Raw genomic sequence first — 19,631 nt, forward strand, 5'->3', positions numbered from 1 at the left:
TTGCTACTCTCTCCATCTCCATTTTGTTTGAAATTTTAACGGGAATAAAATGGCTATTGCTACTATGCCCTTTTATTTGAAGGGGTTTCAATGCCCCCCTTATGTAAGGACCAACCATAGATTGACATGTGGATTCTATAAGTTGATTCATTGTAAACTGGTCAAGGGATAATTTAGGATTTTGACATATGTGAAAACGATCCTGAACCTGGTTCCTGAAACCCGTTCGGAAACCTGTTTCTCGGACGACAAAGCAAGTTTGAAGATCTGAAAATTCCGTCTTCTTCTCCGACGAAACAAGTTGGTTTGTGAGCCTTAAACCCTAATCATCTCCAACGAAGCAAGTGACGCAAGTTCCCAGCAACTTTCTCCGGAGACAGCATCCCGTCACGCACAAATTCCCATTCATGGTGTTGCTAGCATTCCCTGCGTAAGTAGGACCCGAGGCAGTGCCAGCCCCTACAGTAGTAATCCATGGAGCCACATCGGAGAGACTATCAGAAGTAGGACCCGCATTCCCAACGAAGCAAGAAACCCAAATCCCTTTCTCCATTGCAGAAAAAGCTCCGATAGCTACGTGGTCTCTGAAATAATCAGTCACTCCACCATCGAGCGACAACGAAAAATATTAAGTTGTCCGTTATCACCCTATCAATCGTGGCCAGAATGTTGGAGTTGAAACACCCTCCCTTCCAGCAAACCTTGTAAACAGCAACTCTCACGCGCGTGGCCATCCCACATGTCTTCCTGGATGCGTAGCCGAACAAACTCGCACCGGAAACCACCGACCCCGAGGCAGTGCTAGCGGTGTGGGTATTGTGGTTGTCGTCGTCACACGACGACCTAGAGTACTCCTTTGTTTACAGTAACGCCCTGAGTGCAAATTACCCAATTATCCCTTGACCATATGTCAAAATGTCAAATTACCCCTTGACCAGTTCACAATGAGTCAGTTTATAGAATCCACATGTCAATATATGATTGGTTCTTACATAAGGGGCACCAAAACCCCCTCGTATAATAGGCACCGTAGCAATAGCCGAAAAAAAGGGTCTCATTTTAGCTTGCAAATATCATACAACAATAGCTTTATTTTATTTGGGTGAATGTAATAATGGCAATTCAAATTGTTATCTTTTGGGTCGAGATAAATGTCAGTTCTTATGCAAGAATTTATTTTGAATGCCTACAACATTTCCTCCCTTCTAAACTACAACATTTTGAATGCCTACAACATTGCCCATGCTTCAAGATGTATAAATTATTTCCAGCAAAGCCTTGAAATCGCGTTGGCGTTGAGGCCTAGCAACATCTTGCACAATCTTCTTGACCTTAAGAGCATTGTCTCTAATCCTCTTCCCCTCTTTCAGCTCCAGAATCAGATTCAAGCTTTTAAGCAACCCCTTTGTGGTGAAGACCTTACCTTCCATCATCACCCCAATCTCCCAAACATCCTCTATCACTCTTCCAGCCACCCCTTGATCTCCAAAGAACGGCCTGCATATCATAGGAACCCCACTCCAAACACACTCACTCACAGAGTTAGCTCCACAGTGAGTCACGAAAACACCTACCGAATCATGGGCCAAAACTTGGGCCTGTGGGGCCCACGCCACTATCTTCCCACGCATGCTGGTCCTCTCAACAAACCCGCTTGGCAAAGCACTCACTAGACCTTCCTTGAGAGACCAAAGAAACGGAAACCCACTTTGTTCCAATGCCTCTGCCACCGCCGCAAGCTCGTGTGGAGGTGGAGCCACCACAGTCCCAAAGCAAACATAAACCACCGATCTAGAACTCTTCTTATCCAACCACGACAAGCACCCACTTGGATCTGCGTCGGGCGGTGGCAATAACGGTGAGGGAAGTGGATCAACATAAAGCAAAGACTGCAACTTGGATCTCATGTCTTGAACAAACAAAGGTGGGTCTAATTCGTCAAAGAAGTTCATAACTACCGCCTTAGCTTGAGGCAGCACTCTACCTAGTGAAACTAGTGTCCTTGAAAACACTGTCTCCACTTCTCCAACAAGGAGCAGATCCTGTGGGATATCTTCAACATGCAACTTGGACAACCCGGGAAGAAAATCCAAGGTTGTATCCCCACCACGGTTAACGCGCAGATCGTGTATCATTTCAATGTAAAAATATGGAGAAAGTGAACATGAGACGGGAGGCCAAAACGCGATCCAAGGAACATTGAGTTTGTTGGCGACGAGGAGAGAAGAGGTTACAAAAGCATCGGCAATGATGCAAGTGACTCTCTTGTTTGTGTCAGCTTCCGCTAGTTGTATACCCTTGTGCAAGTTGTCAGGACCAGTTTCCAGAAAAAGATTAAGTTTCTCGATTGGGTTTTTGCCTAGCACGTGACCCTCTGGGATTCCATCACTTATGCTGTAGGGCTTTATGTTACTGGGGATATAGGGTTTTGGGAAGAGGATTGCGTTGGATTTGTGTGTGCCAATGAATGAGAAGGAATAGTTTGGAGCAGCGTGAGCTAGTTTGAGGACAAGGTTTAAGAGAGGCATAAGGTGGCTGCCAAAGGGGAAAGCAAAGACTGCTACATGTTTGTTTTCCATTGTACTGTTTGAGAGTGGACAAAGATCAACGGAACCAAACAGGGGAAGGCAAATGTAGATTGCGTTTGAGAGTAGTTGTTTGTTCCTAGTAAACTATTTACACTGAGCTAGAATACCTCCATAAATTGATATAACAACATGTGATACATACCACACCACGTGGTTAACTGAACAAGAAAGTGATATTAAAAGACCTTGTGTTGTACACGACCTTAAATTATTTTGGATTAGTCATTTTTGCTGTATTAAAACCAGCCGTCCAGCTCATACCTTGGTATCATACGTTTTAATGGTATTATTATATATTATTTATATTTTTATTTATAAAATTCAACTTAAAATATTAATAAGATCTATTTTATTTGGTCTCATATATTAATTATTTAAATTAAATGCGCAACAGCTACAACTTTTTAAATTCTACCCGTTGACGCAAGATTATTTAACTAATGGGTCCAATGACTTTGATGCCTTAGATAGGCCGGTAGTAATAGTAAGGTTTTGCTAACCATAAATACATTATTTAAGGATCAATATATGAACTTTTATATTAAAAATTATGTTAAAATATTGTATGAGAGTATGCTATTGCATTTTTTTAATATTTTTCTTTAACTTCTTAATCAATATGTGTCTTGAGGATATTTTCATCATTTTTGTAATAATAATAAAGATTATTTGTTAGAAAACAGTACTAAGCTCAATTTTTTAAGTAAAATTTTATATTTAAGTCATATGAATGAAAAAAAAGTTGTAGTTAAAATGGAAGACTTTGGTGGACAACTAAGTTCTCTCCAAACTTTTAAAAATGTATTTATAAAAAATGTGATTTTTAAAGAAGTAAATAAGAGTTGCTATTTAAAATAATATAAAATTATTTTTTAATTATAAAAAAAAGTTTAGAAAAACAAATTAAAAAAAATTGTTTATTTTATTAAAAACAATTAAATAAACAAGTTCAATATAACTAATAACAAATAGGTTTTGATTGTAAAAATATTTTGCTTTGATGTTTTCAGTATCTAACTTCAAAACTTAAAAGAATACTTTTGAGTATTGTATCATGTGGGAAAATACTCAATCAACCTAATTCAAGTTATAGAGTCGACCACAGCTCAAAGTCATTTTGCTTATATAAGCTAGTAGTTTGAGGAATTGTTTATTTAATGATGAGATATTCATCCAGATTTAAATTCAAGCAAAATCAACTAATCTATCCACTAGTTAAAAATATTTATGTTATTAATTTTATTAATCTTAATTAAAATATTTTTCATATATTATTATTTTTATTAAAATTTAATATAATATAAAAAAGCTATTAATATTAATAATAGAATTTCAATTAAATAAATGATATTTCTCTCTAACTAAAGGATAGTACTCACCTAACTTGGACCTATAAAACCTCCGTCATGTTGACTAGGCTTCAATCTCCATGATATCCAATTAAGGATGCTTCAGTAGATCCAAAAATGAATTTTATATTGCTTAATTGAAGATCATTCGATCTCCCTCACGCATCATATATGGGATTTGATGTGTCAGTATATCCAAAAATGGATTTTATATTGAAGATCATTTGATCTCCTTCACGCATCATATATGGGATTTGATGTGTTATGCCCATATGAAACATCCAATTAATATTATATAATTCTGAGTTAGAAATTAGAAAGTCTCATCCAAAAGTAAGTATCCCATATTATCCATGGAAGAAAGGTGGTTGGTTTGGAGTTTGAAAGACGTAGTGGTGAACACGAGGTGAATATTATATCGATCCAACCCATTCCTTGGAAAATGGTGGTTGGCTCGTTCCATTATGTTTTTGTCTTAGTCATGAAGTGACCTATCTTACAAATCCACAACAATAAAAAATTCAATGTTTTAAAAGTTTTTTCTACATAAATTAATTTTTTAAATAATTTGAAAATTATTTAATACTTTATTTCATTAATTCAAATCAATATATAAAATAATTTTATGATTATCCATCAATTCAAATTAATAAAACAAAGAATAAAAATAATTTTCAAATTTTTAAAAGATTTGTAGACTTAATTTATGTATCAAGAATTTTTTATTCAATAGTTGAGTTGTTTAATTTAATGTAAAATATGGATTATTAAGTGGAGTAAATATAAATAAACTTATTCTTACAGGAAATAGATCATTCATCTCACACACACATATACATATATAATTATTTATCAATTTGAGTTAATGAAATGAATAAATGGTTTTCAAATTTTAAAAAATTTGCAAAATTAATCTATGCATTAAAAACTTTTAATTTAACAATTAAATTATTAAAATTTGATATAAAATATAAGTCATTGAGTAATAAGTCTAGGTAAATTTATTCTTGAAGTAAACTAATTTCTCTTCTGTATGTATGTAATGTATGTATGTGGATATATACACACACATATATATATAACATTAATTTATGATTTTTAAATTTTTTTAAAAATTTACATAATTAATTTATGTATTAAAAAAAATAAATTTAATAATTTAATTATTAAAATTTAATATAAAATATGAATTATATATTAAATAAAATAATTTTATCACAACTTTCTTTTAAAAATAAATACATTCCTCCACAATATTCTTTGCCACGACAATCATGCATATCTTAATATCATATATTTATTGGGTAGAGTATTTTCCTTACGTCATGGAAATGTATTTTTCATATATAGGAAGCATTTAAAAAAAAAAACTCAACAATTTTGTAAGACTATTATTACTCCACCCTTTTGTTTTGTTTTGAAAAATTGCACAATTTCAACGTATAAATAATAATCAAGAAGAATTATTACAACCGAAGTATAGTGGTGTCGACATCAGTGCACCAATTGTTTTTCCACTCAAAGAATTCTACATCAATCTCATGAATGTTGTCTTTTATCTGATCATACATATCTATATTTTGTGCAAAACTTTAGGGCTCACTCAATAGAACAAATTTGTAATAATTCATCGTGCATATTTGTTTTGTGCAACTATTGCAAAACTCGTCACAAAGTATATATTCTCTTATTTCTATAACATTTAGTCACTGATTTAAATGTTTTACACGAGGATAAAAGAAACTCCTATTATTATGAGAAATATTTTCTTTTTATAGTAAATTCCAAAAAAGCTTCCACTTGAGTCTTATATTCTTCACTTTTGTGTCTGGCATTTATTTAACTTTTATCCCAATGTTTTGAAAGAAATTTCAAGATAACATTCATCATTTGCTTATAGTGCTAACTACATGCTTAACACACAACTATATATACGCAAGGTAGTGTGGTCCCATCCTATTTAAAATTGTTAAATTCACGTTAGATTATCTTTTATTCTTCATCTAAGAAAATTTTGGTAGCATTCCCTGATCAAGGCAATATTATCATCCTAATTAATTGTGCACATAAAAATAATATAAAAAAATTCAATTTAATTGTTTTTCTTCAAAAAAAAATAGAGACTTAGTAATATATTTTTATGCAAATTTATCAATCTCAAACTGTGCATATTTTTGGACAAATTAAAAACTACTTGTGTATTACGCAAACATAATATACATTTTTTGAATAGGAAAATAGGTAATGCATTTGATGAACTATACTAAAATTGTGAATAGTAATTAATTAAAGAAAACAATTAATAATCCATTCATATAAACTAAATATAAATAATTATTTCGGGAGAATTTTTAAGAGTTTTTGTTTTATGAGAGTATTATTAGACACTTTTTTTAATGAAAGGAATTTTAGAAAAATTTTAAACATTTTATCTATTTCAATGTGTATTTATTATTATATATGTTTATAAATTTAATTTAATAATTTTAAATGCGTCATTATATATATTATTTTTATAAATATTTATTTATATAAAATAATAAAATAATAAAATTTATATATTAAAACATATATTATTTATTTATATTTATATTTTTTTTATGTATATGTAATAAATATTAGATTAATTTACATAATATATCTAAATAAAACATTCCATTAGAATATACTCCTAAGAGAATTGTAGAAATCAACTAATCAACATTAGTTTCAATAAAACATAATTTAAATATAATTATTAAAAAATTAAGCCTAGATACAATTTTTAACACATTATTTAGATAATCTACATGTCACTAGAGTAAAAAGGACTTTCTATAATGAAGAATTTATGTTAGATTCAATCCACACATGTAGAAAGTGATGCAATGACTCAGTTGTAAATATGGAAAAACCTTCTAAGTCAATTGTTATTTCACTTGACATAGAAAAGTTTTTTTATGTAGGGTGAGCCAACATTTGTCATAGAATATGTTGGTGTATAGTCAATAATTGTAATTGATCAAAACTTTTTTTATGAAGAGTGTTGACTCGCTCGACATAGATGAAACCTTTTATATCGGGTAAAATAATACCCGACATATTTTAATAAACTCTGAGAGCACAAACCTTCCATGCTTTCCATTGTCTTTAACCTCCAACAACCCCCATTTTTGGTGAACTCCATTTTCTAGCTACCTCTCCCCTGTGAAAGTGCTCCCAACTGCTCCATCTTCTTCGGCAACCTTTGACGACGCTTCAAGGTGCTACAACAATATTCATTTTCAATGAGCTCCCATGTATGGTTTTTATATTTATTTGTTTTTTTTCTATAATGATTTTTTTTTTGTGATTAAATGAGTTATTCTAGTTGGTATTGAATCTTGTATGTGTATTGTGTTCTTAGACATGGTTAAATATATGTTATGGTTTGATTTTTTTTTTTAAGTTAATGAACATTGCGAATTTGATGAAATGCATGTCCAAAATTTGGAGCTTTTTGGTCGTCTATATGTTGTTAATTGGTGGTGTTTATATATTGGGGTTGATCGGATGTTCATCCTTTGGTGGTTAATTTGGGATTGGTTTTGAGTTAAGTTGGTTTCTTATTTTGGGGGCTTTTGTGGGCTGATTTGACTCATATATATTGTCAAGTTTGTGAATTTATATGTTGCTAACTAGAGTTGCATGTGATGTTCCAATGATGCTTATAGTTATTGGAGTTGATTGGATTTTTATAAGGTTGTTAATTTGGTTGCTTACTTTTGGGGGTTGATTTCATTAATTTGGTTTCATACTTTTGGGGTTAATAATTTGGTTAATTTGGTTGTGTGAGCATCCACTAATAACACAGAAGAAGCTTCAATATATTATCTCAAAAGTAAGTCAAATATCAACCTAACACTTAATTATAAATTCAAATATATTATAATTGTATATATTTAAATTGTAGTGTTCATATCAACTGGGTAATTATGAATGCAGTTATTAAGTTAATAAGCACATACTCAACATTATCTTCAACAATATTAAAGACTCATGGTGAGGTAATACATGCAAATCTTTACTTACTTTAATTAATTTTTTATTATTTAATCATCGACTAATGTTTAACTCATCTCCATTTTGAAATTGTAGGTATTCAAAATTTTAAATCCATTTAGCTATGAAAAGTTAGAGGAAATTTGGAAGTGGTGGACATCTACTTGTTTAGAACCTATTTTATGGAAGAAAAATGTAACGACCCACTATGACCATACTTCATGGAATCACCCACTCGCTCTAAAGCTACTATTAATTAGAACCATACATTAACTAATAATTGGATATGTAATATATAACATGCATATAACAGTAAAACAACTATACAAATATAAACTCTCTCTCTATACATACATACATATATATATATATATATATATATATATATATATATATATATATATATATATATATATATATATATATGAGTTAATCACCTATGCACTGTCAGTGTAAAGTTTTTCTACACTAGCAACCAATCATATCTTTTAATAGTGTCATGTCAGTTACTTATAATAACTTAATAAGAGTAAATTATGCATCCTAAGTACTGGTCAAACACTAATATATATACAACTACCATATGAGGGTAGCATACAATGTGCAAAAGTACTACCATCCATTTGATGGCTCCCACTACTCACCTATGCAGATTTATCCCTACTCTACTCCCATATCAGTATGACTATTACAGTTTATCCATATGAAAACAGGTAAGGATAAGATAGATTTCAAAAACATACAAGTATAGAAAAATAAATAAATTTACACTACAATCAATATATTTGAAAACTTTAACAACCAAGTAATCAAATATTCACCAACATGTAAACCAACAACCAATAGTTTATGATTCACATCATACAACAACCAACCTATTTGAAAGCTTCACACCAAGCAGCCAAACTCATGCCAAGTAGTATTATGCAATAAAACATCCATCTAATGCATATAAACACATTCATCTAATGCGTCGTTACACATTCATCTACGAAGATCTCCTAATACACATGAGTAGCCTAAGTGGCTTGACTCTACTAAATCAACCACAACTGCTACTACGACCTCAACATGTATTACCAAGTCACTTATGGAGTTAGCCCACTAATTATTCTCAAGGAATCATGCAACTTTTCCAATAATCAATTAAGGGTGATAACTCTCGACTTCATACTTTACTTCACATTGACTAATTAAGGACCTAAAGGAGATTCAACAAAATTTGCTCCAAGAATTTCACACCTATTCAACGAGGATTTTCAACAATTGGCCTCCTAAAATGCCAAAACAAGATTCCCTATATGGGATCTTCAACTTTGTAAACAACATCCTCTCTTCTAGTTCTAAATCAATCAACATGTTTTAATACCTACAACATTTTTAGCATTAACACCTCAACATACATCATCTATATACATTATCTCAGGTCAATGCATATATAGATCAAGTCACACCATCATACATAGCATACCAATGCCAATCAACTCTTTCAAAGTAGCATACCAATGCTTTATCAACACTCTAACCATGCAAATTATAACATATCCATCATACATAGCATATCAATACTCATTATCATCATTATACATCATACAACATGTAATAGACTCTAGCATTTCTATTCATGTTCCCTATACAACATTTAATCATCATCATACATCATCCTAAATCAATGGATAATCAACATACAAGGTATTAAATTAAACCTTCATTCTATGTCATACAACTATTCAACTCATACCACAAAGAAGGAACTTGACGTTTCAAGTGTCCAAGATTCTTGCTCTTAGCAAGACAATTTTGCTTTGAGCGCCAAGAAACTCGCTTAGAGTGAGCCCAAACAAAGAACACCCCTAGAGTCCCAATTTGGTCACTTCAAGCGACATCGTCCTCGCTTTGAGCGACTGAATTCACTTAAAGCTCTCCTCAATTCACTTTATGCAAACAAAGTCAAGGACTACTCCTGAATTTCCACCTCCATTCACTTTGAGCAACCGAAACTCACTCTAAGTGATAACGATTCACTTTGAGCGAGTTAAATCAAAGACCATCCTCAACTTGGTCACACTTACTCCCTCCAAAGCAACCCTCATGGACACTTTGAGTGAGAATACCCAAAAACCAACATATTTAAAGTTCAAGAATTGCAACGTTGCAACCATCTTCACCATTGCTAACCTAATTAACTCATACCACAATATATGCATGCAACTCCACAGTTCACACATATACATTATCAAAAGTTCATTATGCACCGTAATCCTAACATGCAACAAAAAATTTCAATTTAGGTCATCCAATTCATATCTAAGCAACCCCAAGAACAACCAAAACCCCCTTTCATCATTCAATAAAGCAAATCATTTATACATTCATGCATGATCAAAATTAGCAGCATGTAATTCAACCGTTTCATTCACTATTAATCTTAACTTTCCTTACCTTGACTTCGAGTTAACTTAAAGAGGAGAAAAAGAAGAGGAAGAAGGAAGTAACTTTGAGTTATATACATTGATATGCTTTAATCCTATGTCTCAAGCACACAAAAATGCTCCCAACAACAAGAATGTCACTCTAAAGTTCTTGGGGCCTAAAAGAAGAATAAGGTTTATCAAATTGAAGTTAATTTGTCCCCTATTATCAACATGCACAGTGTTAACACAAAAAAAATCATTATTTGAATGTCTAAAATAACCAACATAAAAAGTCTCCACAATAGTTTGTATATATAATACATACATCTAATGTTACAAATGAGAACATAACTTTGTCAAAGCACACCAAGAAAACCCCGAATGTAATAGAGAAGGAAGAAATGTACGCCAAAAGACAGCAAACATGCTAACAACAAAAGGTAACAAAAATTTGTTAGAAAGATGTAAAAAAAGAGACAACAAGAAAGAGAAAGAAAGATAAATACAAGAAAAATGATCTCCACAAATGTTATAAATAATGGTTTCAATGTCATTACAGTCTTCAAAACAAATAAAATTGGTTTCAAATATGAAAAGAAATAAGGGTTTTAACTAGGGATGACAACAAGATGGGGTGAGTATGAATTTCATTATTCTCGTTCCCATCCTTATTTTGATATCATATACCTATCTTCGTCTTCGTACCTAACAAGTATGATTTGTGTCCCCATCCTTTTCCTGATCAGGTATTGAGTATACTTTTATTTATCTAAAAATTAATTAAATATATTTTTTAAAAAAAATATAAAAAGACAATAATTTCATGATAGAATAACAATTGCAAAATTACATTAGTTAAGTTTCATTTGACCTAAATTTTAAAAAAAGAATAAGAATTATATAAATAATAAGTAAATTTTTTCACTACAAGAAAAACGTAAATTTTTTACGGACATAATCCGTAGGTAAAAAGAAATATCTGTCAGGAAAAAAAATTTTCGACGGATACAAATTCGTCGAAAAAAGGGACGTTGAAAAAAAATTGTCGAAAATAATTTAATTCTTCAAATTTTTTCAACGGATATATCTATTGATAATTATCCATCTGAAATATAAATTTTTCAACAGAGTTATATCCGTCAAAAATTATCCGTCAGAAATATAATTTTTTTGACAGATTTGTATCTATATGAAATTATCCGTCGGTAATATAACTTTTTCTATGAATTTTTTCTCATCGGTAAAATCTGTCGAAAATATACATTTTTAAACAAATTTGTATCTATCGATAATTTACATTTTTCTTGTAGTGTTTAAAAAAGTAAGTTTCTAAAAATTTAAAACAGATGCAGGTATGGATCAAGTAACTATATATACATTCTTATCTTTATATTTGATTTAATAAATTGAATATTTTCCATATCATACCTATACTTGATTAAACTGAATATTTTCTATCAAAATCAAGATAAATAGAAATATTACCCACATATATAAAATTTCTAGTCATCCCTAATTTTAACATTGCCCAGCCATAAAAGAGAGCTGTAAAATTAGAAAGAATAAAAAGTAGTAGTAGAAATATGAACGGACAAGCACAAACTGCACTTATTAATTTGTAGATTAATTGTACGTATAAAGTACTTGTATAGAAAAAATACTTTCTATAGCGGTTTATGGAAATCGATATAGTAAGTATCAATTTTCTACACCTATGTTCGAACTTCGAACCCATCCATAAAGTATTTTTTACAATATAAAATGTTTGGTAAAGAGTCAATAAAGTAACGTACAAAAGGGCATGACGATTTTATATTAATGTAAATCAATAGTTTAGAAATCATTGAGTTTAACGATGATGACTCATGTAAAATAGTTTTATATTATTATTTAAGTATAAATTACTATTTATAATAGTAGATTTAAGAATTTAAATTAGTAAAGATAATTTTTAAAAAAATAATATAATAATCACTATCATTATCATATATATACAAATACTACACCAAATTTATTATTAACAACAACTATTTAATGATAATAAATTAATTATTTATATTTTATTTTCTAATAAAAATATTAATAAATAATAAATAATAGTCATTAAAAATATATATCAAATTTTATTATTAGCGATAATTATTTAATGATAATAAATTAATTGCCTCTATTTTATTATATAATAAAAATATTAATGACTAATATATAACAACAACTAAAGATATATTTATAAGAGTAATTATTGAAAATGATCGGTAAAAAGTGAGGATAACTTTTAATTCATTTTATTAAAAAAAATTAAGTCTTACATCAACTAGTGATAAGACAATTAAAGAGTATATAAATGAAGGACAACCCTTAATTTACAAATTAGTTTTGTAAGGTTGAGTTAGACTCATAACTTACTATTCTAAGATGGTATTAGACCATCCATCATTTATTCATGTATCAAACTCAATAGTGTTGGTCTCACATTGATTAAAAATAAGATAATTAAAGAGTATATAAATAAAGGATAACTCTCACCTTACAAGTTTCACATCAACTAAAGATAGGGTAATTAAAAAGTACATAAGATAGAAAAATCCTTTTTTATTACACTTTTAGTGATAATAGTAAAATGTCAATAAATAGGTAGTTATATAAACATTTAAAAACTAATATCAGTAACTGTTATAAATACCAGTAAAAAAAATGTTACAAAAGTTCATACATTTTTTCGATTATTACAAGGATCTTTACTAACATGCAAATTAAATAACGATCAATAATTTTGTTGGAATGAAATTAGTATAGATGGATGACGTGTTATATATATATATAAAAGGAGAGAGATAATAATACCGGTATAATTTTTACTTAATATTATACTGTTTAATAATTTTATATTAAATGTGAATTTTATAAATTCAACTGTTAGATTGAAGGTTTTATACTCTTAAATCATATATGCAAAATTTTATATTAATTCAAGATGATCAAAAATATTTTATAGAGATAAAAATATATTTAATTTTTATAATAACACATGAAATGGAAGTAGGCACCTATAAAGATTATCGTTACAGAATTCTAAAAGTAGTTAAATGTTATGACTAAGGTCACAATAATAACTAATAATTATTAGATTAAAAAAACTATTATTAGAGTAAAAAGTAAGGATACACATGCAACAAATCATACAATATTAAATTCATATAATATTTTTTTTATCATTAATGAATGTAATAAATGATATGATGCAGAAAGATAAATAAATAAATAAATAAATATATATATATAGTAAAATATGTTGTATAAATATCATTTTCTTAGAGTAAATTAAATTAGTAACTCTATTTGATCGATTATTCTTGAGATTGTGCACAACTTCTTACTTTTTAGCATTTACAACGACATTCCTCACAAGAGCATAATATGTTTTAATTTTAAGATTAAAAGTTAATAATATATATATATATATATAGAGAGAGAGAGAGAGTATTTGTTTATTACTTTTCAAATAATTAAGAAGTTAGTATAGAGATTAAAAACAAAATGTAGAGAGAAATGTGACAAAACTTCAAAATAAGATAAATAAATAATTGGAAAATATCAAAGGTAAGTATCAAATATTTGATAAGTAAAAGTGACAATTTGAATTTTGAGATATTAATATAATTTATGCAGAATGGTGGTTAGTTTGGACTTTAAACTTTCGAGTGAAGACGTACAACGGGAAGTATCCAAATGATTCTCTCAAACCGGTGGTTGGTTGCCCTATTTGGTTAGACGTACTGCTGGGGTTACCATTGATTTTTCATTATGGTTTTGTCCAACTTGTCCACTGACATGTCTCGCAAAATCCAAGTGTATAAAATCCAATGCTTTAAAAATTGAACTGGTTAATGTGGGAAAAAATAAATGAACCGGTTCTTGGTCGGTTAGGACTTGTTAATTTGACTACAGCAGAATAATAATTATTCTTTTTAAGGGACGTGCGACGGTTGGTACCTGACGGCAGACGAAACACGCGCAGAATAGTTTGTGAGTTCATAGGTATTGGTGTGATCGGGTTTCCAGAATAACTATAAATTCTGCCAATTCCAACACCACCACACAATCCAATCTACATTTGCCTTCCTCTCTTTGTTTTCATTGATCTTTGTCCACTCTCAAACAGTACAATGGAAGACAAACATGTAGCAGTCTTTGCTTTCCCCTTTGGCAGCCACCTTATGCCTCTCTTAAACCTTGTCCTCAAACTAGCTCACGCTGCTCCAAACTATTCCTTCTCATTCATTGGCACACACAAATCCAACGCAATCCTCTTCCCAAAACCCTATATCCCCAGTAACATAAAGCCCTACAGCATAAGTGATGGAATCCCAGAGGGTCACGTGCTAGGCAAAAACCCAATCGAGAAACTTAATCTTTTTCTGGAAACTGGTCCTGACAACTTGCACAAGGGTATACAACTAGCGGAAGCTGACACAAACAAGAGAGTCACTTGCATCATTGCCGATGCTTTTGTAACCTCTTCTCTCCTCGTCGCCAACAAACTCAATGTTCCTTGGATCGCGTTTTGGCCTCCCGTCTCATGTTCACTTTCTCCATATTTTTACATTGAAATGATACACGATCTGCGCGTTAACCGTGGTGGGGATACAACCTTGGATTTTCTTCCCGGGTTGTCCAAGTTGCATGTTGAAGATATCCCACAGGATCTGCTCGATGTTGGAGAAAAGGAAACAATATTTTCTAACAACTTTTTTTTCATTCATATGACTTAAATATAAAATTTTACTTAAAAAATTGAGCTTAGTACTGTTTTCTAACAAATAATCTTTATTATTATTACAAAAATGATGAAAATATCCTCAAGACACATATTGATTAAGAAGTTAAAGAAAAATATTAAAAAAATGCAATAGCATACTCTCATACAATATTTTAACATAATTTTTAATATAAAAGTTCATATATTGATCCTTAAATAATGTATTTATGGTTAGCAAAACCTTACTATTACTACCGGCCTATCTAAGGCATCAAAGTCATTGGACCCATTAGTTAAATAATCTTGCGTCAACGGGTAGAATTTAAAAAGTTGTAGCTGTTGCGCATTTAATTTAAATAATTAATATATGAGACCAAATAAAATAGATCTTATTAATATTTTAAGTTGAATTTTATAAATAAAAATATAAATAATATATAATAATACCATTAAAACGTATGATACCAAGGTATGAGCTGGACGGCTGGTTTTAATACAGCAAAAATGACTAATCCAAAATAATTTAAGGTCGTGTACAACACAAGGTCTTTTAATATCACTTTCTTGTTCAGTTAACCACGTGGTGTGGTATGTATCACATGTTGTTATATCAATTTATGGAGGTATTCTAGCTCAGTGTAAATAGTTTACTAGGAACAAACAACTACTCTCAAACGCAATCTACATTTGCCTTCCCCTGTTTGGTTCCGTTGATCTTTGTCCACTCTCAAACAGTACAATGGAAAACAAACATGTAGCAGTCTTTGCTTTCCCCTTTGGCAGCCACCTTATGCCTCTCTTAAACCTTGTCCTCAAACTAGCTCACGCTGCTCCAAACTATTCCTTCTCATTCATTGGCACACACAAATCCAACGCAATCCTCTTCCCAAAACCCTATATCCCCAGTAACATAAAGCCCTACAGCATAAGTGATGGAATCCCAGAGGGTCACGTGCTAGGCAAAAACCCAATCGAGAAACTTAATCTTTTTCTGGAAACTGGTCCTGACAACTTGCACAAGGGTATACAACTAGCGGAAGCTGACACAAACAAGAGAGTCACTTGCATCATTGCCGATGCTTTTGTAACCTCTTCTCTCCTCGTCGCCAACAAACTCAATGTTCCTTGGATCGCGTTTTGGCCTCCCGTCTCATGTTCACTTTCTCCATATTTTTACATTGAAATGATACACGATCTGCGCGTTAACCGTGGTGGGGATACAACCTTGGATTTTCTTCCCGGGTTGTCCAAGTTGCATGTTGAAGATATCCCACAGGATCTGCTCGATGTTGGAGAAAAGGAAACAATATTTTCTAACAACTTTTTTTTCATTCATATGACTTAAATATAAAATTTTACTTAAAAAATTGAGCTTAGTACTGTTTTCTAACAAATAATCTTTATTATTATTACAAAAATGATGAAAATATCCTCAAGACACATATTGATTAAGAAGTTAAAGAAAAATATTAAAAAAATGCAATAGCATACTCTCATACAATATTTTAACATAATTTTTAATATAAAAGTTCATATATTGATCCTTAAATAATGTATTTATGGTTAGCAAAACCTTACTATTACTACCGGCCTATCTAAGGCATCAAAGTCATTGGACCCATTAGTTAAATAATCTTGCGTCAACGGGTAGAATTTAAAAAGTTGTAGCTGTTGCGCATTTAATTTAAATAATTAATATATGAGACCAAATAAAATAGATCTTATTAATATTTTAAGTTGAATTTTATAAATAAAAATATAAATAATATATAATAATACCATTAAAACGTATGATACCAAGGTATGAGCTGGACGGCTGGTTTTAATACAGCAAAAATGACTAATCCAAAATAATTTAAGGTCGTGTACAACACAAGGTCTTTTAATATCACTTTCTTGTTCAGTTAACCACGTGGTGTGGTATGTATCACATGTTGTTATATCAATTTATGGAGGTATTCTAGCTCAGTGTAAATAGTTTACTAGGAACAAACAACTACTCTCAAACGCAATCTACATTTGCCTTCCCCTGTTTGGTTCCGTTGATCTTTGTCCACTCTCAAACAGTACAATGGAAAACAAACATGTAGCAGTCTTTGCTTTCCCCTTTGGCAGCCACCTTATGCCTCTCTTAAACCTTGTCCTCAAACTAGCTCACGCTGCTCCAAACTATTCCTTCTCATTCATTGGCACACACAAATCCAACGCAATCCTCTTCCCAAAACCCTATATCCCCAGTAACATAAAGCCCTACAGCATAAGTGATGGAATCCCAGAGGGTCACGTGCTAGGCAAAAACCCAATCGAGAAACTTAATCTTTTTCTGGAAACTGGTCCTGACAACTTGCACAAGGGTATACAACTAGCGGAAGCTGACACAAACAAGAGAGTCACTTGCATCATTGCCGATGCTTTTGTAACCTCTTCTCTCCTCGTCGCCAACAAACTCAATGTTCCTTGGATCGCGTTTTGGCTTCCAGTGTCATGTTCACTTTCTCTATATTTCTACACTGACTTGATACGCCATCACTGTGCAAACCATGCTGGAAATTCAACCTTGGATTTCCTTCCCGGGTTGTCTAAGCTGCGTGTTGAAGATATCCCACAGGATCTGCTCGATGTTGGAGAAAAGGAAACAATATTTTCAAGGGAACTAGTTTCACTGGGTTGGGTGCTTCCTCAAGCTAAGGCTGTAGTTATGAATTTCTTTGAGGAATTAGACCCACCTTTGTTTGTTCAAGACATGAGATCCAAGTTGCAGACTTTGCTTTATGTTAAACCACTTCCCTCACCGTTATTGCCACCACCCGACGCAGAATCAAGTGGGTGCTTGTCGTGGTTGGATAAGAAGAGTTCTAGATCGGTGGTTTATGTTTGCTTTGGGAGTGTGGTGGTTCCACCTCCACACGAGCTTGTGGCGGTGGCAGAGGCATTGGAACAAAGTGGTTTTCCGTTTCTGTGGTCTCTCAAGGAAGATCTAACGGGTCTTTTGCCAAAGGGGTTTATTGAGAGGAGCAGCATACGTGGGAAAATAGTGTCTTGGGTTCCACAAACCCAAGTTTTGGCACATGATTCTGTAGGAGTTTTTGTGACTCACTGTGGATCTAGCTCTGTGAGTGAGAGTGTTTGGAGTGGGGTTCCTATGATCTGCAGGCCATTCTTTGGAGACCAAGAGGTGTGTGGAAGAGTGATAGAGGAGATTTGGGAGATTGGAGTGATAATAGAAGGTAGAGTGTTCACCAAAAGTGGATTGCTTAAAAGCTTGAATCTGATTTTGGTGCAGGAAGAGGGGAAGAAGACTAGAGACAATGCTCTTAATGTGAAGAAAACTGTGAGAGAGGCAGCTAGGTCACGTGATTTGAAGACTTTGGTGGAAATAATATCTAGATCATAATAAAGCATGGGGATTGATTCCCCGTGATCTCTCGAGAGAGACACAAGGTCTCGCTTAGTCTTTATTTTCATTGCTCCGCTGTGCAAGTGCAACAGCTACAGAAGATCTAATGTTTGGGAAAAGTTAGCACTAAGCACTAGCTAGCTACATTCATATAACAGTTTCATGAGTTGCATATTAAATAAAAAGCTTCAGTTACGTTCTAGATTCGATCTGTCATTAATAAATTGTTATTAGTTGTTTAGTTTACATCTTTTTAAGGATATTGATTTGAGATGCTGAAGGCTTTTGATTTAATATTTAGCGTCGTTTGAGCCAAATGTAAAATAAATTTTTTTGTCTATGACGTTAAACCTAAATATGTAGATTTTGAACAGAAAATCAAACATACAGTAAATGATCACTTTAACTATAGTTGAATTGGTAATAATTAAATAAAATTATTTTAATTTTAATATAATATTTTCAATTTTTAATATTAAATATCAAAATTAATTTTTCAAATGTCATAATTCATAGCAAATAAGAGGACGGCCAAATCTATGATATTAAAATAGGGATACTTTTTTTTATCCACTTTTTTTATCCTTTTATCCTTTAACTAATTTGTTAAATATATTTTTATCCTTTAATTAATTTGTATAACTATTCTACTATTTTTAAGTTAACTGCAAATTTATTAAAAAAAATTTACATTAGGAAATGTGTCTACATTATTATGTGATCATGTAACAAATAAGATTGACTTTTGAAGAAATATATATTTGTGAGAAAAAAATAAAGTATGAATGATGCACCAAAATGTATGTTAACCTTTGCTTGGATAAAATTTAAATAACAAATATGAAATAAAAATAAATTTGACAAAAATCAAAGTAGACGTGCTATTTAGTATGAGAAATTATTACGAGAACAACTATTAAAAATGCATAGAAATTTAAACTTTACTAATCAAAGAGTGCTAAACCATAACCTAACAAAGTTTTTTTTTTGGTGAATTCAGGGGCTAAAAGCCCGAAGAACTAAACATTAACTTAACTAAATAGCATAAACATTTGCTTGTTCCAACGGAGAAACATTAGATGGAGGGGACTCAAAAACAGTTAC

The 19,631-nt window shown here is 31.4% G+C and overlaps 3 protein-coding genes and 1 pseudogene across 3 annotated transcripts; 3 read left to right on the forward strand and 1 right to left on the reverse strand.

Moving 5' to 3' along the window:
• Positions 1 to 1,071: 1,071 nt before the first annotated feature.
• On the reverse strand, positions 1,072 to 2,787 carry LOC109805008 (anthocyanidin 3-O-glucosyltransferase 7). Its single transcript, XM_020366935.3, has one exon. It carries the CDS (start codon positions 2,577 to 2,579, stop codon positions 1,248 to 1,250), a length of 1,332 nt encoding a protein of 443 aa, XP_020222524.1. The 5' UTR covers positions 2,580 to 2,787; the 3' UTR covers positions 1,072 to 1,247.
• Positions 2,788 to 14,537: 11,750 nt separating this feature from the next.
• Positions 14,538 to 15,143, forward strand: LOC145955130 (anthocyanidin 3-O-glucosyltransferase pseudogene; annotated as a pseudogene).
• A 726-nt stretch (positions 15,144 to 15,869) lies between these two features.
• Positions 15,870 to 16,475, forward strand: LOC109805023 (anthocyanidin 3-O-glucosyltransferase). The gene has a single exon (XM_083069838.1). It carries the CDS (start codon positions 15,870 to 15,872, stop codon positions 16,473 to 16,475), a length of 606 nt encoding a protein of 201 aa, XP_082925964.1.
• A 476-nt stretch (positions 16,476 to 16,951) lies between these two features.
• On the forward strand, positions 16,952 to 18,773 carry LOC109805124 (anthocyanidin 3-O-glucosyltransferase 7). Its single transcript, XM_020367107.3, has one exon. It carries the CDS (start codon positions 17,202 to 17,204, stop codon positions 18,522 to 18,524), a length of 1,323 nt encoding a protein of 440 aa, XP_020222696.2. The 5' UTR covers positions 16,952 to 17,201; the 3' UTR covers positions 18,525 to 18,773.
• The last annotated feature ends 858 nt before the right edge of the window (positions 18,774 to 19,631 follow it).

This window comes from Cajanus cajan, chromosome 2 (assembly GCF_000230855.2).
Source record: "Cajanus cajan strain Asha chromosome 2, NIPB_CcT2T_4, whole genome shotgun sequence".
NCBI classification, from domain to species: Eukaryota; Viridiplantae; Streptophyta; class Magnoliopsida; order Fabales; family Fabaceae; genus Cajanus; species Cajanus cajan.

Excerpts from the sequence above, each read along its gene's own strand:
- LOC109805124 (XM_020367107.3), top strand. The coding sequence starts at position 17,202 with ATGGAAAACAAACATGTAGCAGTCTTTGCTTTCCCCTTTGGCAGCCAC.
- LOC109805023 (XM_083069838.1), top strand. The coding sequence starts at position 15,870 with ATGGAAAACAAACATGTAGCAGTCTTTGCTTTCCCCTTTGGCAGCCAC.
- LOC109805008 (XM_020366935.3), bottom strand. The coding sequence starts at position 2,579 with ATGGAAAACAAACATGTAGCAGTCTTTGCTTTCCCCTTTGGCAGCCAC.